The following is a 26938-nucleotide window of genomic DNA, read 5'->3' as shown; positions in this document are numbered from 1 at the left end:
CGCCGCCGGCATCGTCTTCGAGGTCAACAAATGGAACGGATATTACGAACGTTTACGCGAGAAAGTTGGTACGCGCTCGACCGTAGAAAATGATTGTTTCCAGACGCGAGAATATGAGATCGCGTGCGGTCATAATATGTTGTTATTTCAGAAGAGAGGCACGAAAAATGTTTCGAGAAAACGCTCTCGTGTTTGATCGAAAGCTCTATGAAACGATCGGTAGCTCGATTTAGAGGATATTGACAAGGATCGTAACAATGGTCTCGATCGGAGAAAAGATTTGCGTGAAAGGATAGGTGCATTGTTCGAAATACCGAAAACACGTAACGCTGCTGGTCGAACGCGAGGTTCAATTATACTCGGGTAGCGTATACAATAAGTTGTACCTGTAATTTGCTTTGTGTTATTTGCACTATTGTTTTCTCCGGGCCGTCCCTTTTTCCCTTTTGCCTGCTTCCCAATTATTCGACGCCCCGGGCCGTTCGATCTCGCCATTATCGGATGACACGGACCCAGGCTTTTATGTTTAATTGATATTTTTCGTAATTCCCCCGGAATCCAATACAGGAACGCTCCAGCGAACAGATATAATCCGAGGCTCGACATTGCTCTCGTTAAAATATTTCCGATAGAAAATATTGCGGAACGCTGCAGGATACAGGCCGATTCAAAAGCAAACCCACCGCATCGGTCAAAGTTTCTTCGCAATAATATTCATCGTCCATTCGCAAAATTTCCATTTATAATTCCATAATTCCTAGATCTGTAAGAGAATCGAAGTCTCCCTCTATCTTAAGTTCTTAAAATTGTAAAAGTTTCAACCGTTTAACACGCAACATAGAATTCAACGAGTTTCTACCATCTAGGAAGAGTAGACGCAATAAAGGCGCTGCTCTTCTTTCGGTTACGCGGCGCAATAAATAAGGACCGTCGTAAAAGCTCGTAAACCAGATAATATCTCGAAAGAAATGTTTGCCTCGCTAACCCGATCCAAACTGTTGGCGGCGTTTCTTTTTCCGTGTCCAGCTCTCGACTAATGTTTCCCTCGCGGAAGACGGCCGCATTTTTTTCGTTAGCCCAACTTCTCTCGCCCCCTTTTGTTCTCGATTTATCGGAACACGGTGTCGAGGGCCGTAGGCCGAGCTCCACCGCAACGCCCGAAAATGTTCAGCGAAATTAAATGAACAATTCGTTACGGACGACAACAACGTTCCACATCGAAATGGCCCTTCTCTCCCTGGTGACCACGGCACCCGTGGATTTTGTCCGCTAACTCCATTAATTAATCCGTATTTATTTACCTCTTGAGAGGCATTTCAAACTTTCTTAACGGATATCGGTCCGTTACGACTAAAATCGTAACCATTTAAAGATTAGATACTGGAACGTATCTTTGACAGAAAATCCGACACTTTGTCCACAGGTAAAGCTAAACCATTACCGTGAAGGTATCGCTTTCAAGTAAGCTTTCGCAGACACAGGACTAAGCTCGTTCGGTAGTTCGCGTGTATCGTTGGGAAAATTCGTGAAATCGAGCCCCTGGGTTAGGAGGCAGGAAGACCCAAAAACCGATACGATCTCTTTCCAACGATCGTTTAACGACGGTCGTAGTGGCGCCAGGCCTCTGTATCTTGCTGCAATGTAGCTGGTGTAACACGAGGCCAGAAGGGCGCTAATAAATTTTCCAAAGTCGCTATTGTGCCATATATTCCGACTGTTTTAAGCCCACTACGTCCACAACGAAAAAATATTAGCAGTAAATTTTCCACAGTCGTTTTTCGCTTTCCACTCAAGTCTCGCGTTTGAGTAGTTCGCGCAACCAGACGCATTCTGCTTTCTGAACGTTTATGTTCTTGCTCTTGCGTTACATTAGCCTACGTTAAATTTATTATAGCGAAAGAATGCATCGTAATCGTAGAAATTTATTGGGTATGAATTTCTATTTCTATACTAACCTATTTCTATTCTACCGGTACAAGATTGGTCGTGCGTAGATTATACCGTCTCCATCACGCGTGAACAAACATGCAGGATATTAACGAGCCGGCCATATCGGCTAATTGCTGGTTAATCCATTCTTTAAAAGGGCCAATTAAGGGATAAATTATGCGGACGTTGGTCCGTGGCTAGATGCAATCAAGCGTCGATAATCCTCGATTTACAATGCTTACTTCTCGATTAGTTCGGTACATTAGCGCCATTTACAAATTGTGAGCGTCTACCGACTACGCCAGCTATTTGTTAAGCAGCTTATTAAAAAATCAACAAGAACGTGTAGTGAACAAAAGTTTACATTTACAAGTAAAACCGTGCGGAACCGCATATCGGTAAACAAGAGAACAGAGCACTTAAGGAATTTCTTTACAGTCTGTAGAGTACTTACGATCTTGAAAAAGCAACATGGTCACATTTGTTACTCGCATTAACTGTTATGCAGTCCGTGAAACCGCTCCAGGTTTTCTTTACCTGCGCGATCGTCCCTTGCTGTGACCTGTGGACGAAGCGGAAGTAGGCTCTGAGTGAGCCGAAGAGATCGGTTCGGGACAGGTTATGGTCCCCTCGAGTATAGAGCGGCTCGTTAACGTAAGACAACCGGGACCGATAGCGATCGACTAATCTTCACCGTGCAAGCTAGAGCCTAGGCTGTTTTTGTGCGTCTCTGGCAGATGCTTCGTGAGCAGATTATCCGTCTTGGCATTCGAAGAGAGGCGCATACATCGGGACAATTAGACGCTACCAGGATACGTCGTACCGGGTAATTCGGTTTCTTCGATTCGTTCAACGAGCCTCCTCGAATCTAACGTGAGAATAAAACCGTTTTACCGTCGGTACGGACGTCGACTGGTAATTATTCGCCGTAACGCTAGTTAATTACGTTACCACGGCTCCGCTAAAAAAACTGCATGATTAATCGCTTGACACGCTTGTGGCTTGGTTAATTCGTGGTTGTAATTACCACTGAATTCGACCTTTCCGCAAGTTAGCGCTTCGAGAACACGCCGTGAACTATCGTGACGAGTGCTGCTTATGGCTTCATTATTTCAACGTTATAATACACCGTCTGAGAATAAAATTGAGTTAAGTAGTTGCTTTAAAGAGGATCGTTCTTGGAAAAGTTCTTGTTAGACTCTGTTGTCAACTAGCCATTACGTCGAACAATCGCCCCATTTAGAAGCTGATAAAAATCACGAGTTGAAGAGCAACGAACACGCAATGATCACCTCTTAACCCGATGTAACGCGCCAAGTTTACCTACTTTAATCTTCGTCCGTAAATATCGCCGAAATCTTTCGTCGCTCACGAGTCAGCCATTAAAACGCAGTCTGTCAAATTTTGTTACGTTACGCCTTTCGCAAAAAATCGAATAGATCTACGAACGATTAAACGACTCTTTGGTAGTTTAGGTTAATAACGATCAAATTTCATACGAAGATAGCAACTGTTTTAATTCTCGTGAATAGAAATGTATGTTTGTCCTTCGACGAGCTCGAATAAATTACACAAAATTCTAAATGTACTTCAAAAGTGCGAGTTCAAAAATTCTAGTTCAGTTGTAGAACGCAAGACTTCTTAATTATTCTGTACAGCTTGTACGACGTACAAGCGGTTCGAAAATGGCGCGAGCGCGTAATTAGAGTCTAAACTCGATTTAGCCCAGCGACCGGTGTACACGTCGGCGATGCGGTCCTAAGGCTGCCGGTACAAATGACAAAAACTGCCGGCGCTGACACTGAAATATCAACGGCGGCTCACGAATTCATCTGGCCGTGTGCCGCCCTCGGCTTCGCCAGCGACGCTGCCACGTGTGCTCGAGTCGCTTGAAACGCGAGAGAACCGACCGCGGAATTCGAGAATGGGCTAACACGCGTGCACTTAGAACATTTACCTCGGTCACAGACCGTGACTCGTGGAAAATTCCGCTTTTGTTCGATCGTCTCGATCGTGACATATATTGGTTACGAGTGGTTATGATTAATAGTACTTCTACAAGAAATAATCTATATCTAGAAAAGTATTACGGTAGAAAGCTTATACTTTCGTCGACGATAATGTTAAAAATATCGAGAAAGAATCACGACTTATTCTCAAGATCAGAAATTCCAGAAAGGAAAGAAATTCACGTGATGATCGTGTGCCGAAAATCCGAGAAAAGCAGTAAGGGGAATGAAATCGCGAGGAACCATCTTGACGATGGTCATCAAAATGGCAGATTCGACGAGAGGAGAGGTCAGGAGGAAGAGAGGTCGTTTTGGACGGGGCGCTTCGCATCCTCGATCGCGTCGAACAGCGAAGCGGAGCGCGGTTGGCTCAGACGGGCGTAGCGTGTACGAACTACAAACAATGGCTTTGTTTCCACGCGAAAAACGTGATACAACTGTAAAGTAACAAATATCTCGGCGTAGATCGACACGCGATCCGGCCGCCGCTTAGGGCGCACCGGCGTTTCTTACTCTTACACACTCGCCAAGCGTTCTCGTGTGCACGCAGCCCGCCTGTGTGGATCCCACGTTTACGTACGTAGTTTATAAAACGAACCAACAGCCAAGAGTCTTTTCTCTCTGCTAGGTGACTGTCACTGTGTATGCGGGTTGGCTGGCTATGTCGCTTCTTTACGAATTCAACGAGACGGAGAGACACACGCTGGGGCCATATTACGTATTTACTTGCGCGACTGAATCACCATAATAAGCTCCGCCCGTTAATTGCGCCCCATTTTCTCAGGCACCGTCCGTGTAATTTCGCGTGTTACCACGAGTTTCCGTTAGTCGTTGCGGAAGAAAATATCGGATCAAGCGTGGAATACCGGCAGTCATGACGGATCAATGCGTAATGTAGGTATATCCAGACGAACAACGAGTTGAAAAGTTTCCGTGCGAATGCGTTTGAGTCGCGTCAATCGCGAAGTCCAAAGCTATGCGTGACCAGGGTAGCAAAGGGGCAGCGAAAGGGGAGCAGAAAAGGGACAACACACTCGATAATCCGATGTTACATGCAAGCATAATTATCGGAATACGGGTTACACACGTATTTTATGAATTTTAAAAGTGCACAGCTGTTGTCACGCATCGATACAAGGGATCAGAGGGTCCCGGCTAGAGGTTCTCCTCGATGCTTCTCGCATTTGCAGGTCGTTTGTTTGACATCGCGTCGCCTAACTGATACAACGTAACGAAGAGGGGTGTAGAAGCGAGACCAAGGGTTGGACACTTAAGTGGCTATGGATTCCTTCGTATTGCCGTCCTCGAGAAACCGACCGAGTTTCCGAACGGAAAGGGCGTACCGGATGTTTCAGCTCGCCACTTTAGGGACATGTGGCCGGACAGATAGCCATCGATCTTGAACATAATTAGCGGTGCACAGTGCGAACAAGCAGTCACCGACTCCATCGGCCCACGATATACACGTAAACGCGTGTATTCCATACAACGGTGAACGCCCTTCTACAATTTTTTTTTCCTTCCACCTCGTGCATCTTGCATTTACTCTTCGACTCGGTCTCTCGATCGTCATCGTACCTACTCGGAGAATACGCTCCTCGAGCGCACCGGCCACGAGACGATCTACGACCGGCCGTCACGAACGATTTCGCGACCAGATACCAGGACGACGTTTCGTCGTTCCTCGTTATTACTCGCATAATTTCTGCGAACCTCGCTCAAGGCGCGGTGAAATTACGTATAAACGAGGATCGACTGACTTCGAGACGTGCGTGCTGGCCCGCCCGTGTACACGTCCCTTTGCCACGTGTACCAGGCGCGCGTCTGTACGCGTGACATTAATCAAGAGGAACGAAGCGGATCTGTCATTGGCGTATGAGAGAGAAATTCGCAGAATTTCTTCGAGAAACGAAAAGCTTCCGTGCTGATGCTCCATAGGTAGCACGGTAATTCTTGATATTATTTTCTAAATTGATTCGAGTGAATCCACGGTTAATCTAACGGTTGACGACTAGTCGTTTCGAAGACTAATGGCGCGTTACGGAATATACGATTTTCATTCGTAGATCTTAAATTGCCAGATATAAGAACCGAAACTACAAGTTTTACATAGAACACGGGAATCAAATAGGAATTCGAGAAAATAAACGATTTCAACGAGAACATTGAGACGGTTTCGTGACAGGAAAAGAAGAGGACGAAGCAAAATAGGAATATTCGCGTCCAGAAAGGAGTAACGTTCAAAGGACGATTCCGCCAACGAGGTTAACTCGTGTTCACGGCCCGTTGCTCGATATCGGTTCGAGTCCTCGAAGCGAACCAAACTCTTACAAAATGGCTAAACCAATTCTCCTCTCGAGTTTCACGGCCAGCGTCATGGTCGGCTATTGTCTTTTCGACGTTCCACGATGTTCTTTTCCTTCTCTTTGCTCGAAACGTCAAGGGGTAGCCGATTAAGACGACCGTGCGCGCAAGTTTCGTACGAGAAATGTTGACTAATTCGAGCGTGAGTAGCGGAATCGTGGAACGCCAGCCAGAGAACGTCAGAGCGAAACGAAACGTGAAATTCTAGAAGTCTACTAGAGCGAGGAGAGGAGAAAGGTGGGGCGCCGAAAAGTAACGAAGAACATGCGTCCATGGGACGATGCCACGGAAAGATGACGCCTCGACGGCGCCTCGATTTGCGACACCCTGGCCTGCTCCACAAAATCTCTCCCTCGCTGATCCGTTATCGGTCCCAGTCGACTTCCTGTTCGACCTCGACGACTGTCATGGCCTGGACAACGGTCGACTTTCTCCTACTTAATCTACGACGTTCGGCGGTTCAGCAACGAGACGGAAAAGAGAGGAAGATTTAAAGAACCGGTAAGGACGTTCAATCTGACTAATAGGTGTTTCGAACGATAACGCGGCAAGACTAATTCGGAGGGCTGCCAAACGATTCCGTGCTAATTACTGACAGACCGGCCGTACGTAATAATCGTCGGGCGCATCGAGCGCGGCTGAAAATATATTTTGCCATGAAGCTTCAAAGGGCAGGGCGCACAAAGGGGCGACAGGTCGTTTGGCGAGTCTCCGCCGGAGGATAAATGATCACCGCGAGCTGAATTCGACCTGGACGACGGCCTCTTTCTCCCTGTTCGCGCTACCGTCTACGAGCGCGTTTCCCTTCGTCTTCTCGCAAACCGTCCACCAATATAATAAGAATGCAATTACCAAGCGAAACGAGACACCTATAAATAGAGTCTCCTCTCCAGTTGGAAAACGGTCGGCTGGAAACAGAAAGATGGAGGATACGTTGCAGACGCGAGAAGGCGCGTACGGACGAGCAAGCGGGATAAGAAGAGGCGGAAGAAGAAACGGTTAATTTGTTGTGTATCAGCGGCAGCAGCACCGGCAGCTACGAAGACAGGCTACGAAAGAACGCAACGTGCCTTCCTGAGAAAATAACTAGAGATAATTACGCGCATAAATCAAAGTGTTAATATTCGGGGGCGTAGGTAGGTGGTGCAGGTAGAGGTATATACGCTCTCTGTCTATAGGAACGCTCGTACGCGTTCGTCGTAGCGAGAAAAGGGTCGTGAAGGGTAAGAAAGATACGTCAAGGGGAAAAGAGAATACCACGGATCGAGGAGAGAGAAACGGAGAACGAAATAATGCCAACTCTGGATCGGTAGATCATTCGTGGCCGTTGGATACGCCTCCTTGTTAGCCAGGGTTTACTTAGTCCTGTGACGCTGCCAGGACGTGCGTTACGCCCGCTAATAGCCCACCGGTAACGAACTACCGTCGGCATTTTTCGACGACCTTTTAAGCGAAAACGAACGCGTCTCTCCTCTCGCCCGGCCTCTTATCGATCATCCTGGTCGAGTCGTTGCGAAAAAGGATCGCTCTTGCCTCTGGAAACGAATTCCTTACCCGCGTGCTTCTCTCCTCGTCCGATGATATACCGTGGGTTCTCGCGCGCGCATGCGCGAGTATCGGTCACCGTTCAGCCGCAGGATGTTCGCTTATAATACGTCGCGACGGTGGACAATTTTACCAAGACGGGATTAAATGGTTTCGTTTGTCCAATGATTATTCTTCTTGCCTCTTTCTTCTTATTTATCTTAGCTTTTTCATTCTACCCTGATGAGAATCAACGTGTTCGATGATCACGGTTTCTGGCAATTTAATTACGCCACGGTATTTCCGATATTTTTCTCGGCTCCGTATCGGCAACAGGTATCGAGGCGAGCACCAGAGAAAAAAAGGAACGCACAGTGGCGTTGAAACACTCATAACAGGTGGACCGATGGTCGGGCTGTAGATGCATCTTCGAGGTGGGCGGTCCCACACTCCTTAAATCAGCCTGCAGCCACCATAACATTAAGCCTGCCTCTCACGGTGCTGCGTCTTCCCGACCTGCCGTTTATTTGTTTGCTTAGAGCGAGTAATTAGAATCCGATACAAATGGTTATTATTTATCGACCGGCAGAGACGTGGGGGCAGCGAATGCAAAAGTAGGTAGGAGGGAACACCTTCTGATTGCCTGGCGTTATTAAACCAACCGATACCAGCTGATAAATACACGGACGGATGCTAAACCCGCGCTTCGCTCATCCGCCAATATATAACGTTGTGATCGTCCTTAACAGCTTTTCGTTCTGATCTTTCGTTCCTTTGGTTTCTTCCTTCTTACGCGTCTTCGTGAACTTCGTTTCAAACCCTCTAGATACTTTTGTCCTTTCTTTTTCGTTTCGAAGATTTTTCTATGCTACGGTGCAAGTTCAAACTCGAAACCAAGACGAGATATGCCATATTTGAGAAGATGCGAATGAAAAGGGTTAGCACATTGCACCTGTCGAAAGCGACAAAAACGGATTGCTAACGATCCCACTGAATCAAGTATAATGGAGCAGAGTCAAACGTCGTGTCAGACCGATGCAGCCGTTCTGCATTGTAGGGGGACGCAGAAATCGAACGGGCGAATCTATCGCGATGCCAGACGCGTCCGTTAATAAAGTATAATGGGCACACGGTACCCGGACGACGACGTACACCTGACCCAGCGAATACAATGGCCGTCTACGACGTTCGGCCACCGATCACGTAGGCCACGTGTGTGCGAACGACTCTTTAATACGGGCTCGTAAACCATCCGCGAGAAAAGAAAGCTACGCGGTGTGACTGTTGACGGTGGCTCGTGAACAATCGCACAAAAGCGCGTGGATACCGATACGACCGATCGACGCCCGATGGCTAATCGATGCGAGGTGATTCAATGAAAAAAAAAAAAGAGAAAGAAAAGAAAACAGATCGATCGAGCTTTTGTGCTGAATTCTTTATCGGCCATAGTCGAAACCCGTTATCGATCTTGTTGAAATTTGTACAACGTCTCGTCCGAAGGATACGAGTTAATTTTAACGGGCCATCCGGTCCCTCTCAATTATTCATCGACATCTTCGTACCGCGATCAACCGTGAAACACGATTTTCCGATTGGTTATCGGCTAATCGTCTGATTTATTTATCCAAGCAAAAATTCGGCAAAGGGGAGAGAAACGTCGAGCATGGTACCAACGTTGATTAGCTTCCGTGTTGATTTAATTACCGGAGGGGGAGTAATTGGAATGCCTACCGACGTTCCCCTTCCCACCCACAAACGACACCCCCATGTCGTTTGCTTCACTTTGTCTCCCACATCCCATCGCTCTGGCATTCTCTCCTCGCCTGACCGTTGCATATTCATCGATGGATTAATATATATATACATATCCATGTGTCGAAGCTTCGGCCAACGAGATGGTAGTGGTCGCTCGAGTACCCCGTAGAGAATAAATTTTTATATTAATCAAAGATCGGAATACTACCATCATATATATCGATCGACCACTTCGGAAAACAAATGTTGTATTGACGAAAGCGGATAGAAAGAAATCAATTACACGAAAATATGCGTATAAATTATTTTTCATTTGCAAGAAAATGTAAGTTTCGACGTAAAAGAGAGAGAGAGAGAGAGAGAGAGGAAACGCGGCAGCGAAATGAAAGTACGATTTCCAACAGGAAAAACATTTTCCACGTTTTATTCGGATAGTAGATGCGAGAGCCATGCAAAAGCGGTAGCACGGCCGCGTGATAGACGGCGCGTGTACGATGCTGCAGGGAGAGAGCAGAGACGCGAAAAAGACAACAGAGAGACCGGAGTTCGTTGCCAATTTCCGCGAGCGCGAGACTCGTCGCAAAAAGGGAGCAGTGTATGGTTACGTTCGTACGGCGGCCATAGGCGAGCGTATATCGCGGCGATGTTATCCGCAAACACGCGGGTTCGACCAATTTATCCCAAGGGATGAGGCGGACGTGGCCTGAACCGGGGTGTGGGGCTACCTTGTCCAGCGGAATGAATTCAGCACGCAGCCCCTGTGTGGTTCAGCCGCCTCCACCCCTTTCGCAGACCACCACCTCCACAGGCTACCTCGTGCTACATCCCCACTTTCCAGCCGTTTCATCCCCTTGTTCCTTCCTCTCCGCCTTTTCCATCGACACCGACCGTGAACGGCCGTTAAGGCCGGTTCAAACTATTCAGGCCAGAAAACGACGCGTGTTAACAGGAACGACCACGTCGTGGTGAATAGTTTTTATCGCTCGGTCTAGTGCCGCTATGATCATCGGACGACGCTTTGTACACGATAGTCGTTTTAACTTAATTAACCGTTTCGAAGAAAGCAACGTGTAGAATACGATTGACACGGTTTCTACGATACGTGTAGTCGCGGTATTTTTCTCGGTCCTCGATTGCACAAGGTGAATTTTCTAGTTCTAAGGAGGGGAAAGTAGAAAGTTTCTTTCGAGGTGCGATCGAACCAGAACCATTTACTACCCCTCCATGGTAAATCTTCTTCCTTGTCTTTGATTCTCAGTGTACGGATTATAAGTGAAATCGATAGTGTGAGTAATCCTTAACTCGTTCCCTATCGGACACTGGTGATCCGCTCCACATATTGGCGGTTTGGTATACACCGGCTGCCTGATTGCCACGGGGGCTCTTAGATTTATTGACCTGTCAATGGTGGCGCGCGAAAACGGCGAATTTACAACGCCGCAGGTGTTAAGTTCTGCCGTGCGTGTAATAACGGCCTGATCCCAGGCCTACGGTAAGCCACACCGTAATTATATTTCCGAACCTCTGGCCCGCCACCTTTGTCATTATCACCCGAGGCGGCGTGACCGTAATTCAATGAGATCCATTGCGCGGACCAGCGCACCCCTTTCTCTACGTGAACGTGTTAAACACACGGGACGACAAATCGCTCGCGAATCTACAATTTTTTAACCGATCGTACACGCAACCGAGACGAAGGGAGAGAGGGAGGGACCGCTTTAGATAAATCGAAAGAAATTTACGAGAGACGTATGCCGTCTTTATTCGGGTCGTTCGGGATAACACATCACACTTATATAAAACGCCTATATCTTACTCGACGTTGCTGGCATTTCGACAAAGTAAAAAGCAAACGAGAAAACATGCTCGAATTAAATGGCGATCATAAAAAGTTGACATACCTTGAGTCGGGTGAGGCGAGGTTCTTCCGTGGCCAATTTCGCCAATGCCTGATAATCCCCTTGCGCCGCTCTGACCAACCACTCCCGTGACTTCCCGTCCAGTTGCTACTTCCCAAAGCGATAATTGCCTCAATTAACAGGGGTTACTCGCGATATCGAGCCAGCGAACGATAACGGCCAACACGAACAGGACCGCGTCGAAGAGAGATCCATGGTTCGATTAGAAGGGGAAAATTTTAATTAAGATCTCCGTGCAGAGGCCGCGTGCGTTAATCATGCCAAGACGCGCAATCCGTTCGAACCGAATCTATCGTCTCTCTTCTCACACACACGGTCCAAGTGTTCGCGGGCTGGCTCGCGTATGATAATCAAGATCCACGGAAGACTCGCACGATGAACTTACCGAGGCAACGGAAGCGCTGTCATCTTCGTCGGCGCCCTGCGGGGAAAAGAAGAAAATCAGTCAGTCGCTCGAGAAATCAACATTACGTGCTACGTCACGCGCGACGGGGCGAACGGTGAATCGCCGTGAAACACCATGAGGGAACCGGTCGTTGGCGCGCGATCGCTCTATATGGTCCTGCAGAGCCATACGGAGAACCACGTTCCCTCTTTCTCCCGCTTTAATTCTATCTTCGTCTCTCTTACGGTAAACAACGTGCCCTCGTGGTTACGAACGCCGCAAGGGCCACGGAGAGCTCGGGGAGAAGAAAATGCGTAAAAGCAGCGGGGAGCCGCGCACCACGAACGTGCTTCGGTCATCAGATTGATATACGGATCCAATAATTGATTCTCTGACGCAAGACCGCAGGAGGTTGGACCAACTTACGCAACCCCTGTCGGCCACCACCGGGCCGAGGGCAAGCGTTTTAACCAGCCTGCGGCGAACTTTGTCTCGGCGCTGTTTGCCGGATAAAGTGGGTCTCTATCAGGATCGCGGAACGTTGTTAATGGTCTCGTAGAAGTTTGGAACCGATACCTTTTACATCGAACGACCTGTCCACTTTTACTTCTTGACTCGATTGTTTAAAAAAGGGAGGGATATATCTTTCTCGTAATCGTTTCGAGAATTCGCGATCGATATTAATTGACATCGTAATTGGTATACGATATACAATATTTTATTTATTTATGAGTGAAAGTAATCGCAGCTAACCCTTCGAAGCAAAGTACACTCAACAAACGTAAAACATAACCCTCTCGATTTCTGCGACACTTTTCGCAACACACGACCACACCTATGTACGTCCACGAGGCATTGGAAAAAAGAGAGGGAAGAAGAAGAGGAAAAAGAAGAAGTCGAAGAAGAAGGAAGAGGAGGCAGTGAGGAGCGGCTGATCCCAAGAACGCTAAACGACTACTCATCCCTGTTAAACTGTTTGTATTTTCACTCGTCACGGCTGCATCGTCCGTTCGAGGTGCTCACATCGACACTCGTATCCGAATCAATCGTGACTCCTCGTAAATTACTTTCAACGAAGGAACGGGAGGGGTAGAAGTTGAATTCGGTCGAGTCATCATTAGCCGGGCCCGATATATCTCTATCGATCGACACCACCTTGCGTGTCTTTAAGTGAAATCGTGATTCGAGAGGGCGATCAGCGCTGCCAGCTTAAGAAGCCTGCCTCGCACAGCTCGCGCATTCCGCGCTTAATTTAATTTCGCAGGGTAATCCCTAACGCTTAACGTTCCTCTTGTGGTATGCAAATTCGCTCGATCGTTCGAGTCCGATGATCTCTTCGTGGCGTGTGTCATCGCGATATATCCCCCGCCCCTCTCTTTCCTACCAATCAAAGGACGAGTGAGAACCACTGACCCCCCGTCGCGTCAGGTGGTGCAGCGAGCTACGTTCCCAGCTTTCATGTGCTACGGCCACTCTCCCGGCAGAGTTGTCCGTGCCTCGTGCAAATGCATCGGTACACACTGACGGGGGATAGTCTTTATTATGGACGTGCCCAGAGCGTTATCCTCCATCAGTGATTCGACAATCGTATTTTCAATAAGCGGTTGTTATTGTCCGGCCTGTTTAACAATAACCACGCGAACCAACGGGTCAACAACGAATTCGGTTGGCTCCTGACAGCCAGTCGGCACTCGAGGGGCGAAAAGAAACGATGTAACATCGGAGAGATTTCATAGATTGCAAACAACGTCGAACAACGAACGACAACTTGTCCAGGAACTTGTTCGCTTTCTCGGTTTCTGATAAGTGGAACATCGCCGATATACCGGTTAAAAAGTCAGGACGTTAAGATTCTTGTCACCGGTAGGTTTGGTTGATTTTCCAACGATCGGACGCTCGACGTGAATGACCGGGAGGAGACACTTGTTTCCTCCGATATCTCGGTCCAGAAATATGCAAATGGTCTTGTCCCGTGTTAGCGCAACAACGAACGCGAACGATTGGACAGACGGACGAGTCAACGATGCCGATCCCGCGAGAGTCACCACTATAATGGGGTGGTTATCAGATAAGCTTATAGACGGACGGTAATCGTAATAACATCGCTACGATGGCTTCTCTGATTCATCGTTGCCAGCGAGATCGAGAACGGAACGAGTCGCAGGTATAGGAAGGGAGGGAAAAGAGAAAAGAGAAAAGACAGATCTATCCTCATCGGCGCCTGGACCCGTCAGCGAGTCATTGTTTCTCCGTAATTAATATTTTAATTGAGATCACCGAGAATTAATTAATGCAACGGCGTCGTTATATCCTCCGTCTGGACTGTTCATTTAATCGATCGTAACACGGCGCCTGTCAGAGCTGTACAGCTCGTTCCATGAATTTCGTCGACTATCACGACTTCACGCTGCGCGTAGACGCCCCTTAGATATTATCTCGGGACTAATTTTTTACTCGTCGTTATTTATATAACCGTTACGATTACGCGAACCCCTGAGCAGGAGTAATTTAAATTCCACCATGGAACTTTTTAATTCGCTAAATACGTGAGCATACGGTACGTATCTATACGGCTCTCATACACGGAAAGTACGCGGAACGATTTGACTCTTCGATCAGAGATACGTACATATACAAACGTGTTTCGAGAGGTGGCAAACTTCTGGAGGATCCAGACACGCGCTTAAAACTTTTTCTCGCTGCCAACTTTTTCGACAACTTCCGAGATACGGTGTCAAATATTGTCGACTCGCTTCACGGTTCCACGATTTGCTCAAACTCTATTATCTTACCCCCTCGAAAACGGACGGGAGAAAAAGAAATAGCGAAGTACCGCGTTAATATTGGATCGCTGGGAGAAACAACGAGCGTAACGGCTCTAGAAACGAACACAAAGGGAGAAATTTCCATGACCATCTCGCTGTTAACGCAAGTGTGCGCCGCGTCGACGTTGATTCCAAAACATTCTCTCCCTGTTCTAATTAAATTAAATACGCCTCTCCGGTTAATTTCGAGAATGTAGCTATAGAGAAACGCGCGCAGATACTCGAACAGCGGTGCACGTGTTGGCTCACATTCACCGGTGCTTTTCTCTTTTCGGGACAATGAAAAGAACGCAAAAACCGAGTGAAACAGAAAGCTGGAGAAAAAGAGAGAAATAAAAGCGAAGGCGGTGTGAGCGCGTGCGGTTGTTCTTCGGGGTGGAAACGTTTTAATAAACGGACATGTGCTACCCCTCCGAGGGGGCGTATAAATATATTCGGTTGTTCGAGCGCGTAGAAGAAGGCAGTGAAGAGGAGAGAAACAGAGAGTACCAGAGTCAGGAGGTGAAGAGTCGGGAGGGTTGGATATCGGTGAAAGGGCAAAAGGAGTCAGAAGGGGAAGGGCGGTGACGGTGGCGGGCTGGTGCGGGATGGCGGAGGCAAAACATGTTGCGGCACGAGCTGCCTCAAGAGCACCGCAGAATTAGCTTTATTATAACCTGGGGGCCATCCATACATGCCTAACAGAGCACGAACATTCGCCGGCCAATAAGCCGAATGCTAACCAAACATTTTCGCGACTCGCCGCACCCTCGAATTTATCCCTGCTACACGACGGACGTAAAGCCACCGGACCTGAGAGATGGGGCAACAGGGAGGAAGGAGGATCGATTTCACGAATTAAAGCTGGATATCTGTTTAATGTGCCCGTTAACGTTCGACCACCGCCGACTATTAATAATCTGCCTGTTTGCGGGTACCACTTAAAAGATTATATACTACTCACGATTTACGTAATTATCCAGTTTATGGACTATTTCGTCCCATTTATATTGGAACGTTTATCCGCTCGTTTTGTCCGATCGCGGAAACCTTTCTCTATTTATTAAATTATCCAATCGATTACTCGAAAAATGTGTATCTTTCGTCTCTATAATTGTTTGGGACTTTGATTCGTTTATCGGTCATCTCTATCGCCAGCAATTATTTGAATCAAAGAGGAATTAGAGATATAAATTGACCGAATAAAATCCCGGCTCGTGTTCAATTAGCCTAGTGCAATATCTACCTACTTACGACCTACCTACCACCTTCACGATCACTTTTCCTGTATTCGATTTACGTCAGAGCTGCAGAACTCCCACCAGAGTTCCCTAGATCATCCCCGATACCGAAAGTTCTCCACCGTGAAAGGTAGAAGCTCGGTCCTCTCTAACGAGCATCGTTAGGAGGAACTTTTCTGACGCGCTGACAGTGGACGAACGATTAGGCCCGGATTAGTGGTGCGCGCGAGATCGATTATGCAACGCTGCGGATAACGTTGGCCTGATTTATTCCCCTAATGGGCGTTCGCGCATTCATTTCGTGGCCGTACGAGGCAATTCCACGGGGCTTCGTCGGATGGTGGCGACCGTACTGCCGCTGACAGGAAAACTCTCGCTGGGTGATTCAGCGTTCCGTTCGGCGACGCCTCCCAACGACCACCATAATGCCTACACCTAGCCCGGTGCCCACCTACCTAACGCCATTTCCATCGGCTGCTATCGTCCGGGATCATAATCCAAGGTTTAGTCCGGAGTCGGACGAAATCGCGCCGAAGTGCAGACCGCTGTTTGAATTGGACACGCGGAATGGGTGAATCGCGCGACACCGCGTCTCCCTGAATCGGAGATACAGGTCTGCTTTGTTCGTCCGGGATTCTCTTCGCCTGCTCTCGGTATTCGATTGTAAAGGGACGGATGGTGGATGTGGTAAAAATTCTTTGGATCAGAAATTAACAAATTTTACATCGGGTAGATGAAAAGATACCTGTATAGAGACAATGAAGGTTAAGTATCTTGTAAAACACTAGGATATTCTTTTTTTTCTACTTTGTTGTTTGGTTTCAAGACAAAAAATCTACAGTATGCGAGTACGTTTTATCAAATTCGAATACACTACTCAGAATAATTGGAAGATTCTATCGCATCGACCAAGCGTGCGGACAACCAGTTTAATTGTAAAGTATAAACAGAATCACAAGTAGGATATTTATTTTAACACGTGAGCTATGAAACTCGAAAGACACGCAAATTTCTCAACGCAAAGCGTTTAATCCGAATCACAAGGATAATTACGAAATTTGGAAGAATCAACAATGGAATTGTTCCTTGGGCCAGAGCAATTTTTTATATCGGAGTACGAAGAGACTGGGTGCCGAGCACGCTCGACAAGGCAAGCATCGAACGATTACACGACGCCAGAGAAATTCGGCATAGAGACGATTATTAGCTGAGCCGGCGCTATGGTGGCATTGGGAGTAATTCATAACCGGTAGCTCGTATTTTCGCGAAGCGGCACGTCGAATTTGGTCCGGATAGAGAACATGCAGCATCGACGCTGCTCCGCACCTCCCATCCTCCGGCCGGCCTCCGTTGACAGGATTATATTCGTAGGTACCTATCGTGTTCCTCGGTGTAGCTCGGTCCCGCAATACGCGTCGCGCGATCATATTCTCGTCGACTAATAAATTTACCATGGTGCTCGAGCACACAACTATCGTACGAATGTCGTCGGTCGATTGTCCTGCCGGTAGTGTCACTGTTTCAAGGACCTTCTACAATGCTAATCGACGCGATTCTACTCCGACGAGATAATTCTGCGAGCCATTATGGTTGTCACTCGACCACCGGATTATTCCAAGATTATTCGAAATTATTTCTCTCTGTCCTTATCTTATTCCCAACGTTTAAAAATACACTACGTTCATTCATGAACTTCCTTTCGGTTATAAGCAAATCCACTAATGAAAGAAACGACGTAAGCTCACGACGATCAGGCTTAACCATCCTCGAGCGTAGTTTCGTCTCCTAACGAGTTTATCGCATCCTCTTTAACGTTATTAACACGGGCTAACGAACTGGAAGTGCCGAGTCACCGAGGTCCTCCGCCAAACGCGGAGCCACGGTTCCACCAGGTACGCGTACACACCTGTACGTGTGCCCGTGTCTACCTGTGTACGTATGGAAGTCTATACACACGGGCTTGTAAGTGCAGGGCGAGAGCAGGCGCTCGACGGGACAGGTTACGTGTATAAGGTGGGATAAAGGTACGTATAGGTACAGGTCGGCCTGTCTGTGCGGCCCTGATACCCCAGTCTCTGGGCTAATTCCGAGGTGTAATCTGCGGGTACCATCTCAATGGATTAGCATATAGATAGCGAGGTGGGCTGACCGTATATATACGCGCCTAGACTACGTCGCAGGACGTAGCCATGTCCGTTTTGGTCTCGTGTCCTCTGTACGTAAGGGGGTCAGCTGGTGCTACGCTGCAACACCCCCGCAATTGCAGCGAATGAACCCCGAGCGCCTCTCGTACATCGAACACCCGTCCAGAACTAATTATCAGAACAGTAGATCAATCGTCGCGTCTAATGAACCATTTCCTTTACCGTGTCCCTGCTTGATGCATTGCTGGGAAACCAGTCAAAAGAAACACTCCGTCAACAATCTCTCATGATCTTTTTCTTCGAGGAATCAACTTGAGAGTTTGTACGTACCAAAGAACGATGCAAAAAACGATCGAGATACGGTCGAACGTATTGTTTCCACGAAGACGGTCTCTAATGCAAAGGAGAAGGGAATAGAGTATACTGGCACGAAGTGTGACCGACATGAATGGCAGTTTGCCATTGGCAGCGGCCACGTGGGGAGGAGTAGACGAGGACGAGGACCGAATATTTCGCTGGAGGTGATTCGGTCGCGAGGTAATTTGTGCTCACAGCGGGGCTGAGCAAACATGCGCAACAGGGGTGCCTCGAAAAATTAAATAACCCGATGACTGGTCACATTCTCCGACACGCGGCATACACAGCAACCAAGAAGAACGTGCACACGTACACGCACACTGTGGAACTTTCGCCGTTCGTAGATGTCCGCGAGAAGGGCGCCTCGGTTGAATGACGTGGCCCTCTGCCGTTCTGCTTCTCCATCGTTCTCCCATTTTCTTCGAGCACGACCGACCGATGCCAGGCTACGGTCGGATATTCCTGGGGAACGGAGTGGACCCAATGGAAGCTAGGACGGGCCCCGGGACTCAGGGCCCAAGGAGCGAGCGCCGGCCTCCCGCGGACTTATGAATACAAATAGCCGCTCACTGCGCGACTCAGATTCCTGATAAGGTACACTCCTGGCTTACCGGTACCACGGACTAGCATAAAGTACGAGCTTAGGTCCTCGCGGCCACCGAGGCACCAGCGTTTAACGGAAGATTATCCTCGCGGCGAAGAAAGATTCGCATCGGACGATATCGTCCTTGTATCGGTTGAAAGAAAGGACTCCGGAATGTCATGCAGACGACCTCGCGAGACTCGCTGAGAGATCGAACCGAGAGCGGACCAACCGTATCGGTTTCTCTACACGGACGGTGAAAGAGACATTATTAACTTCCAACAGATATGCTTCTTCCAAGGAACAAGGCGTTTAAGCGAGAACCCGATCGTCGATATATTCGAAGATAAAATAACGGTCGTTCAGCAGATAGAAGATACCTAAGTTTGGGTTATATTTCTAGGAGAAATTGTAGAACGTAATGGAAGCACAATGGAAAATAATTCTAAAGTATCTTCGGGCTAGAATACAGGTTCGATGGAAAGAAACGTTTCTCAATCCTTACACTCTTCGTTCGAATGAACGTTTGTTAATAATACATTCGACGATTTCCAGAAATTAATCTGAATATTTCAATATAACGTACGTACTGAAAAGTGTAATCGGAATTCGCAACGATCCACACCCTTCTTTCCTGCGACTGTGGAATGCATTTTACAGTGCCGATAACAAATTACGCGTCTTCATCCATGTTCTGCCTTCCAAGCAGAAAGGAATGCCATCGCTCGATCGGTCATTCCCCGGTTTCATCCGGTCGATCAGTAAGAAGATACCTACGCTCCTGCCGTGCGTTTCAGGATTGGAGACAGTATCTGCCTTTATCTGCGGCTAATGTCGTGTAAGAACTACGCCTCCTTCGATCTACTGACAACCATTTGTTCAGACACTCTTGACCACGAAACGCGGCCTGACTCAAAACTTTCTAATGAATTTACAATGTATGTCTCCCTTGTCTTTGATAAAAATAAAGGACGAACTGTTATAAGGACGATGAATTACAATACGCACAGTCACGAAACGAAACGCTATGATTTCTTTTCTCTCTTGCTTCTCTTCTGCGTGAGAATCTTCGTTTTCTATAATTCGTTTGATAGCTTCCACGTCCACCGAACACAGATTCGTTCAATTTGTCAATGGAAGGTCATCGAGCGGACCTACGCTTAGGCGGTAAAAAAGAAGTCCCTGTCCCATAACCGGACCACCAAGAACGACGTGACCCGGAAGGGTGGAGACTCGTTCGCTATCGTGACAGTCACAATCAGTTTTCGACGCATTCTCTGACTGTCACAACGGGAGACGGACACCCGCCGACGAAGGTACTTAGTCTCCGGTGAATGGTGCGTACGAAACGAAGAAATCAAGCGATTCGACTCGGTACAGTTGTTTCTATTACGACAAATGTTTCTTCGTATTTTTTAGTAGCCTATAAAATTTCGATCGTCCTAGCGGAGCTAGTTATGGACGACTATTAACGTTTTCTGATCGAAGAAAAAACGAATAAAATCTCCATTGCGATGTTTGAAAAGACGAATCAAACGAATGAGATATACTTAATGAGTATCTTTATTCAGAGATACACACAGAATGAAAAATAGCAGGGTTACAGCTATTTTTCGTCGCCTCTCCATCAGTATACAGTCACCTTCGTATGAAGGCATTAAAAATTCCTGCGGAAGCGCGAGGGCGTACGGCACGAGGCGAACGTTAAGCAAACAAATTTAATGCGCGTGTAGAACGGCACCAATTTAAATGATAATGCGCGCTATGTATGCTTCCAAGATTAACTCGTAATAGGCTGGAATAAATGTCGGCAGACCTGTTAGGCGTATCTAGCACTGTTACATGGGGAACAGTAGGTGCTAACTACTTCTGTAGACAAGCTTGTTTATATTGGTGCGCCGTGTATCTCGGAAGGTACGGGTGAATTTGTCCTGTGCTCGATGGCGTCAAGGAAATTGGGTCGCGCATCATCGCGTCCGCCGATCTCGATATTCTTGTTTGCCGATAAATTATTACCCAGTCGAACGACCCCACCACCCTTCGACGCGACTTGTAATTATCTGGACCGGTTATTAAATTTTATCGATGTCTAACTATCATAGAATCGACAATCTTATCGAGAATATTTGCTGGCAAATTAAATATCTATGATATTCGACCTATCTATGTATCACGTTAAATTTGATTATAAGAAGAAAGAGTGATCTGATAGAGAGAAGCAAGTTTCCTATTTACGAAACGCGATCATTTGTCACTGAAGTTTGACTCGATTCGTTTAATTAAGAGAACAGGACATAAACCAATTTACTTTTACCAAGGTTCCACGGTATCAGTCTATCTGTGGCGTGTCAAGAACCAATGAACCATTAATAACGTCTCCCAAACTTGAACCAAAGAACGACGAAAATATTTCACCGGTGTACGTAATACTTTCCCTAATTCGACGTCGATATCATCGCCCAGGTAATATCGTATCCGTTTCGCGTGGCGCTTATTGATTAAATTCCGGGAAGAAAGTACAGTCTCGTAACTGGGATAAAAAGCATCGCAAAGACGATGATAACGTGCAAAGGTCGAAGAGTCTTCGAACTATGAGGTAAGTTTGCCTCTGGGGGTGTCTTGTCGATGTTGTCGCGGATGGGATCATGCAAGCTGTGCTCTCCCCACCCCTCGAGCCTCGCCCGTTCTACGTCGGTGAACCTCTTTGCATATACATTCTGTAAGATTACTTTGTGCGGTTTACACCCTCGACCCAGCCACGGCGTAGCTGCTGCTCGTCCTTCAGTACGCCGAACGCCTCGCAGCCCTCGACGAGAGCTCGCTCCTTTTGCCAGGAGGCAAACTACCCTGCAAGTTTCGCCTAGAAGGTCCCTAATGTATGCGGAACTATACGAGAGAAATTCCAAGTTCGGCATGCCCGTGTTAGGTACCTTTACGATGAGTATCTAGCACGGTCTCGCTCTTTCTCCCGACTCCAGGAAAGGACGAACTACCGACAAGACTACTCCGTGGAAGAGGCGAACACGCGTGATCCTAATTAGAACGCGTCCTCCTCCAAGTGTCGAAGTAAAAGCAGCTTTCTTGTTGCTTCGTTCCGCGTGCCACTCCGCCCGCGAGCATTCAAGAGCGTAAGTTGCGGAAGAAAGCGCGGTATCATCAAAAAACAAACGACGTTTCTTCCCGTTGGATGACCAGACCGACGTGAACGCATAAAGTTTCAACGTAGCGTTAACGCCGTCGGAATACCACCCCGTTACAACGGATATTGTATTCTGTGAAAAGAGCAAGGAATATACATACGATTACGAAAATTCTCACGGAGGTACAACTCTTAATAGTATTCTTTACCACCCACATTTTCAGCGAATTTACATAAAAACGAGCCAGGGCTCTGTAGCCCCGAAGCCCGATGACTACGAATAACCGCATTAACTTGGTGGCATCGTTTTAATATTTCCTTTCTTTGGTGCGAACCAGAAGTTACGAAACACTTTAGTAACTCGGAAGTAAATTGTTCTGCTTCAAATCTGACTTGTTTCTATAAATCCACTCTATCCACACAGGCTACAAGTAAAATATGATCATTAAGTGATCAGTAACTATCACGTAAACCAACTAATGGAAAAGTAAGTAAACAAACAAATAGATGGCATAGAAACGTTTCTAATATATACATATAATAAACAAATCAGCAAGACCCACATCAAGAAAATATTCGTGCACATAAAAATTACCGTCGCTTTAAAGACAAATGTATTTCCAAACATGTGAGAGCCCTCTCGGTCATGATTCCCATGGCTCACCCTAATCGTCGACGTCACGGTGCTATAATCATTCGTCGACACGTAGCCACGGCTGCATTCAATGACCTATAACGAGGCTTTCGAAGAAAGCACGACGGAAAATTACGTGAAACGTGTTGATGCGACGACCGGCTGGCAAACGACGCGGCACGCGACACAACGCTAGACGAAGGGCTCATTAAGGATGCGGAGGGCGGAATACCATGGCCATGCTGCATGATAATTACAGCAAAGAAAGCTCCGACCCGGCGGACGCCTTGCTTCTCGAGAGAGCTCCCAAGAGATTACAGGATGTCCGGAGGCGAGAGGATTCTCTCGGCATGTCCCGAAACCCTATCCACGCTCACGACTAATAAAAATTAACAACCGGCCGGTTGGATTCGTACATGAAAGACGGACCGCCACAAATAGATGATGACAGCTGAATAATAAATAATTATCGTTGGGCCCACGCGCCACCCGTGAGCTCTTTTGCGGCGAGCGAAGTATAAACGATAACTGCGTTCCAAACGATTCGTATTTCCGGTTGACTTTACATCGCTTACACGTTAGAGATATCGGATAATCTTTCTCATAAAACGGACAGATTTTTAGCGTTTCTTTCGGAGAATGAACAATCTAAATACCGGAATTGTAGGCCACCCAGACAATATTCTATTGTTCCACGATCCTCCAGAATATACATACGTACAATGAATATGAAAATTCTTGGGAATATGTACATGTGTCGAGGTCCTTACGGTATGCTTTCGTCGGCGAGTTGTGCAACGTTGGAGCATTGCGAGCACGATCAAAACTTCTTCCGATTGCCGCGAAGGGTTCCACGTGGCCGATCCTTTTAATCGTTCGGCACGATAAACATATCGAAATTATGATGAAGAATCGAGCGCGTAAAGGACGAGCAGTGGTGATCGTGCAAGCTTTGCGGCCGCGGCGGAAAGGATCCTCTCGTTCCCGCCGCGTCTGCCTCCTCCACTTTTAATTTTCAGGCGCGGCTAATTATGATTTACGGCAACATCGACGCAACATCCTGATCGGTACGCGAGATACCGCCCGCAGGATATTCAAATGCGATGAATATTGCTCGCCGCGATAAACGGCGCACGAACAGCGACAGACGAGATGAGAAACAGAAAGAAAGAGAAAACGAGAGGGTGGAACGACGGCAGAGCAGATAGAGAAAGATGCAAAGGAGCTGACTGGCGGGAGGCGCGCGTGTAAAGGATACGAGAAAAGGATTCTTAGTAGTCTATTCGGTATGCAAGATGAGCGGTCAGACCTGTACGCACCGCATCCCTTCTTCGCCAAATAAAAAAAAGGAGGTATATCCTTGCGTGTGGATTATTCGATATATCGAGAGCCGGCTGTCCACCATGGTCGCCTCGAATCGTTCGCTTTTTCTCCGATAACTCAGTGTCAAACGTGAAACGGCAGCAGATGGGTAGTTATGATTTGAAAGCAAAACGTTTAAGAACACCTTGTGTTATTAACCGATCTTATCTCGTGGAAATAAAAGATACTTATTTATAACTGAGGAGCTGCTTGATACGTGTTCTCACATGAATTACATCCGCGTGAAGATCATAGTCAGATAATATAAGCTTTCTGTTAGAGCAAAGTAATTTGTCGATATCTTATACGAAGCGAGGGATACGTCAGAGAATTAGCCACATGATTACGCCGTTTGTATGTTTAATAACTGTTTTAAAACGTACCTCGTGTATACACGAATATACACGCACTTTCGAATAATTAACTTCGTGCAAACGAATATATCGTATGATATTAATAATAGACATCAATATCCATTATTCCCGGAATTACTACGCTTCGTCTCTCTGTTTTTTCCCTTTGAGTATTTTTTCACCTCGCCACGTGCTAGTTTCTACACTCGTACGACTCGTTCAAGTTTTGCAATCGCTCTGCTCCGTTATTTCATACCCTCGATTACCAATCGCGATTAGGAAGTTATCAAGGCGCACCTTATAGCGCGGAATGTATCGTGAAGCGGCAAATTTGTTAGTCAATGAACCGAATGGCCACGGGGTATAATTTTATGAAAGAACGGCAAAATAATTGCCTCGATTCTAGTGTTATGACGGTGAAAGGAAAATGCTCCGGCGAGCATCGCTGATCGTCTTAAGAGGAAGAAAGGCAAGAAATTATTAGATTATCGGTTACCTTGTCAGATCGCTTTTTAGTAGGTGTGATAGAGCCGTTAGGCCTGCCTTGGAGATCGGTTTCGCTAGCCATCCGGTTGAAACGTTGCATCCGCTCGCGGAAGCTTAATTGCTCGGTTGAGCCCGGATTCGTCGCGACGGCCTCATCTTCCTGTATGTTTAATATCTCGGATTGTCAAGACTCAAAGAATAGTAAACACGTAACGCTACGTCCAGCTACTGATAAAAGGCGGAACCAACAACGAAACAGCAACAGAGTAACACAGAAAGGGTGACAAAAAACCATGTGCTGACATATAAATACTCGACGAGACTAGTACACGCTAGATAGAGGTGCTTATCTATGTCATACTATCATGCTACAATACTAATTAAAGCGACACATCAATACTCGTGGTATCTAAGCATGCTAAATAACTGCGAGAACAATAACAGTTGTGAAAATAAGATTTTCGATTATTTATGACGAGGATACCAGTGTCGTTATGCAAGGACGTTAAGCTTTCGATAGAGGATGAGGAACACCAGTGTCGAGTGTGCTGCGTACGCTATCATACCGCGTAAGTGACATTTACTGTAACCATGAACACCTTTCTACATAACCAAACCATGTACACGCAACACTATTGCGCAATAATACCAAAATTATCTGGCCTCGGTAATTACCCGATAAAGCGAAAACGTGTTCAACCATTTTATCGTTTGCACACTTATTTACATATACGACCACAACCAGGACACTATAGGCAGAACATATACTACATGGCTTGCGTGTGTACGAGAAACGTGAACTTTTATCAAACACTTGTACACCTTGACGAGTTATGATTGCCGTATTATAAACGAATCTCACTCAGGACATGAAAAAATTGATATCCTTTTAATTAACTAGTTAATTAAACTTGACCAAATGATACCGCATCTCCCCTTCCCTTACATAATCCGAATAAAATTTCACGTTTCTTTTTATTGCATTTATTTGTATAAGGCAAATACTGACCTTGATAACAGCCTCTGATCCTCCCTTATTCTTGTCCACGTTCTCCTTATTCTCGATCTTGATCTTATCTTGACTTTTACGGCGTGGCGGTACGGGAGGTGACGACGTTGAAAATCCGGTCTCGACTTGATCAACACCATTTTTCTGTGCACTGATAGCGACTTCTTCGCGGGAGAAATTCGAACACGATTCCTCGCGATGTGCGTTCGTATTATTCGCCGGCGGACTGAGGGGTGCGGGAGGTGGGGGTCGGTAGGGTGGCGGGGCTCGTAACGGAGAAACCGGGCTAGATATGTCGGCAGTGGAAATAGGTGATCCGATTTGATCCGGAGGCGTCAGTTGCAGAGAATTTAGACGATACTTCTTCTTCAGAACCAAATATCTTTCACCCTGCACGAGCAATTTCTTTATAATGCATGGATAGACTCGACTTTGCAGTATGAACGAACGTAAGTATTACGTTTTGCGAATTTACCATTCGAATATTTAAATGCTATATATCGACATTAGCTTTCTTGCACCTTTATTTGTCTAAATAAAAAGAATACCTAGTACGTTTTACGACGATATATATAGTACGCGGTGTTCGATAAGAAATAGTAAGAAAATCTTGAAAAAAAAAGCTTCCTAGATAACCTCATTTTCCAACAATTGCGCGAAGTACATATTGGAAAAACCGGCAACGTCGCAAAACGTGCAACAAGTCGCCGCTGTCAAGGCGGAAGGAAATTGCTACTCGATGACGCACCTCTTCGTTCTTTATAGTAGCCAGGGTGTTTACATACTCCTTGAACCGATTTCGTGCCTCGACTGCAATGTAAATTTGCGCAATATTCACTAAGTATCGTTAGATTTGATTCCCGGTGTGACGAGTATTAAGATCTGCCCGTGTTTACACACAGCACACCGTGTAACATCAGGGTCACACCTTGCGAAAGTGA

The 26938-nt window shown here is 46.7% G+C and overlaps 2 protein-coding genes across 3 annotated transcripts in view; both read right to left on the bottom strand.

Annotated features, from left to right (window-relative positions):
• The window catches only part of LOC139995334 (uncharacterized), a 307852-nt gene that overhangs the window by 85956 nt on the left and 194958 nt on the right, over positions 1-26938 (bottom strand). The gene's annotated exons all lie outside the window — the stretch shown is intronic.
• The window catches only part of Sowah (ankyrin repeat domain family member sosondowah), a 68542-nt gene that overhangs the window by 41369 nt on the left and 235 nt on the right, over positions 1-26938 (bottom strand). Inside the window, exons 2-6 of one of the 2 annotated variants that reach the window (XM_072018671.1) lie at positions 26746-26807; positions 25998-26387; positions 24999-25148; positions 11886-11921; positions 11483-11587 (exon numbers count right to left, since the gene is read on the bottom strand). In XM_072018671.1, coding sequence (XP_071874772.1) covers positions 11483-11587; positions 11886-11921; positions 24999-25148; positions 25998-26387; positions 26746-26807 — 743 coding nt within the window. The remainder of the gene's footprint in view (positions 1-11482; positions 11588-11885; positions 11922-24998; positions 25149-25997; positions 26388-26745; positions 26808-26938) is intronic. The other variant, XM_072018677.1, reaches the window with a different exon arrangement.

Source organism: Bombus fervidus, chromosome 2 (genome assembly GCF_041682495.2).
Source record: "Bombus fervidus isolate BK054 chromosome 2, iyBomFerv1, whole genome shotgun sequence".
Classification (NCBI taxonomy): Eukaryota; Metazoa; Arthropoda; class Insecta; order Hymenoptera; family Apidae; genus Bombus; species Bombus fervidus.
This window is presented reverse-complemented; position numbering and strand designations above follow the sequence as displayed.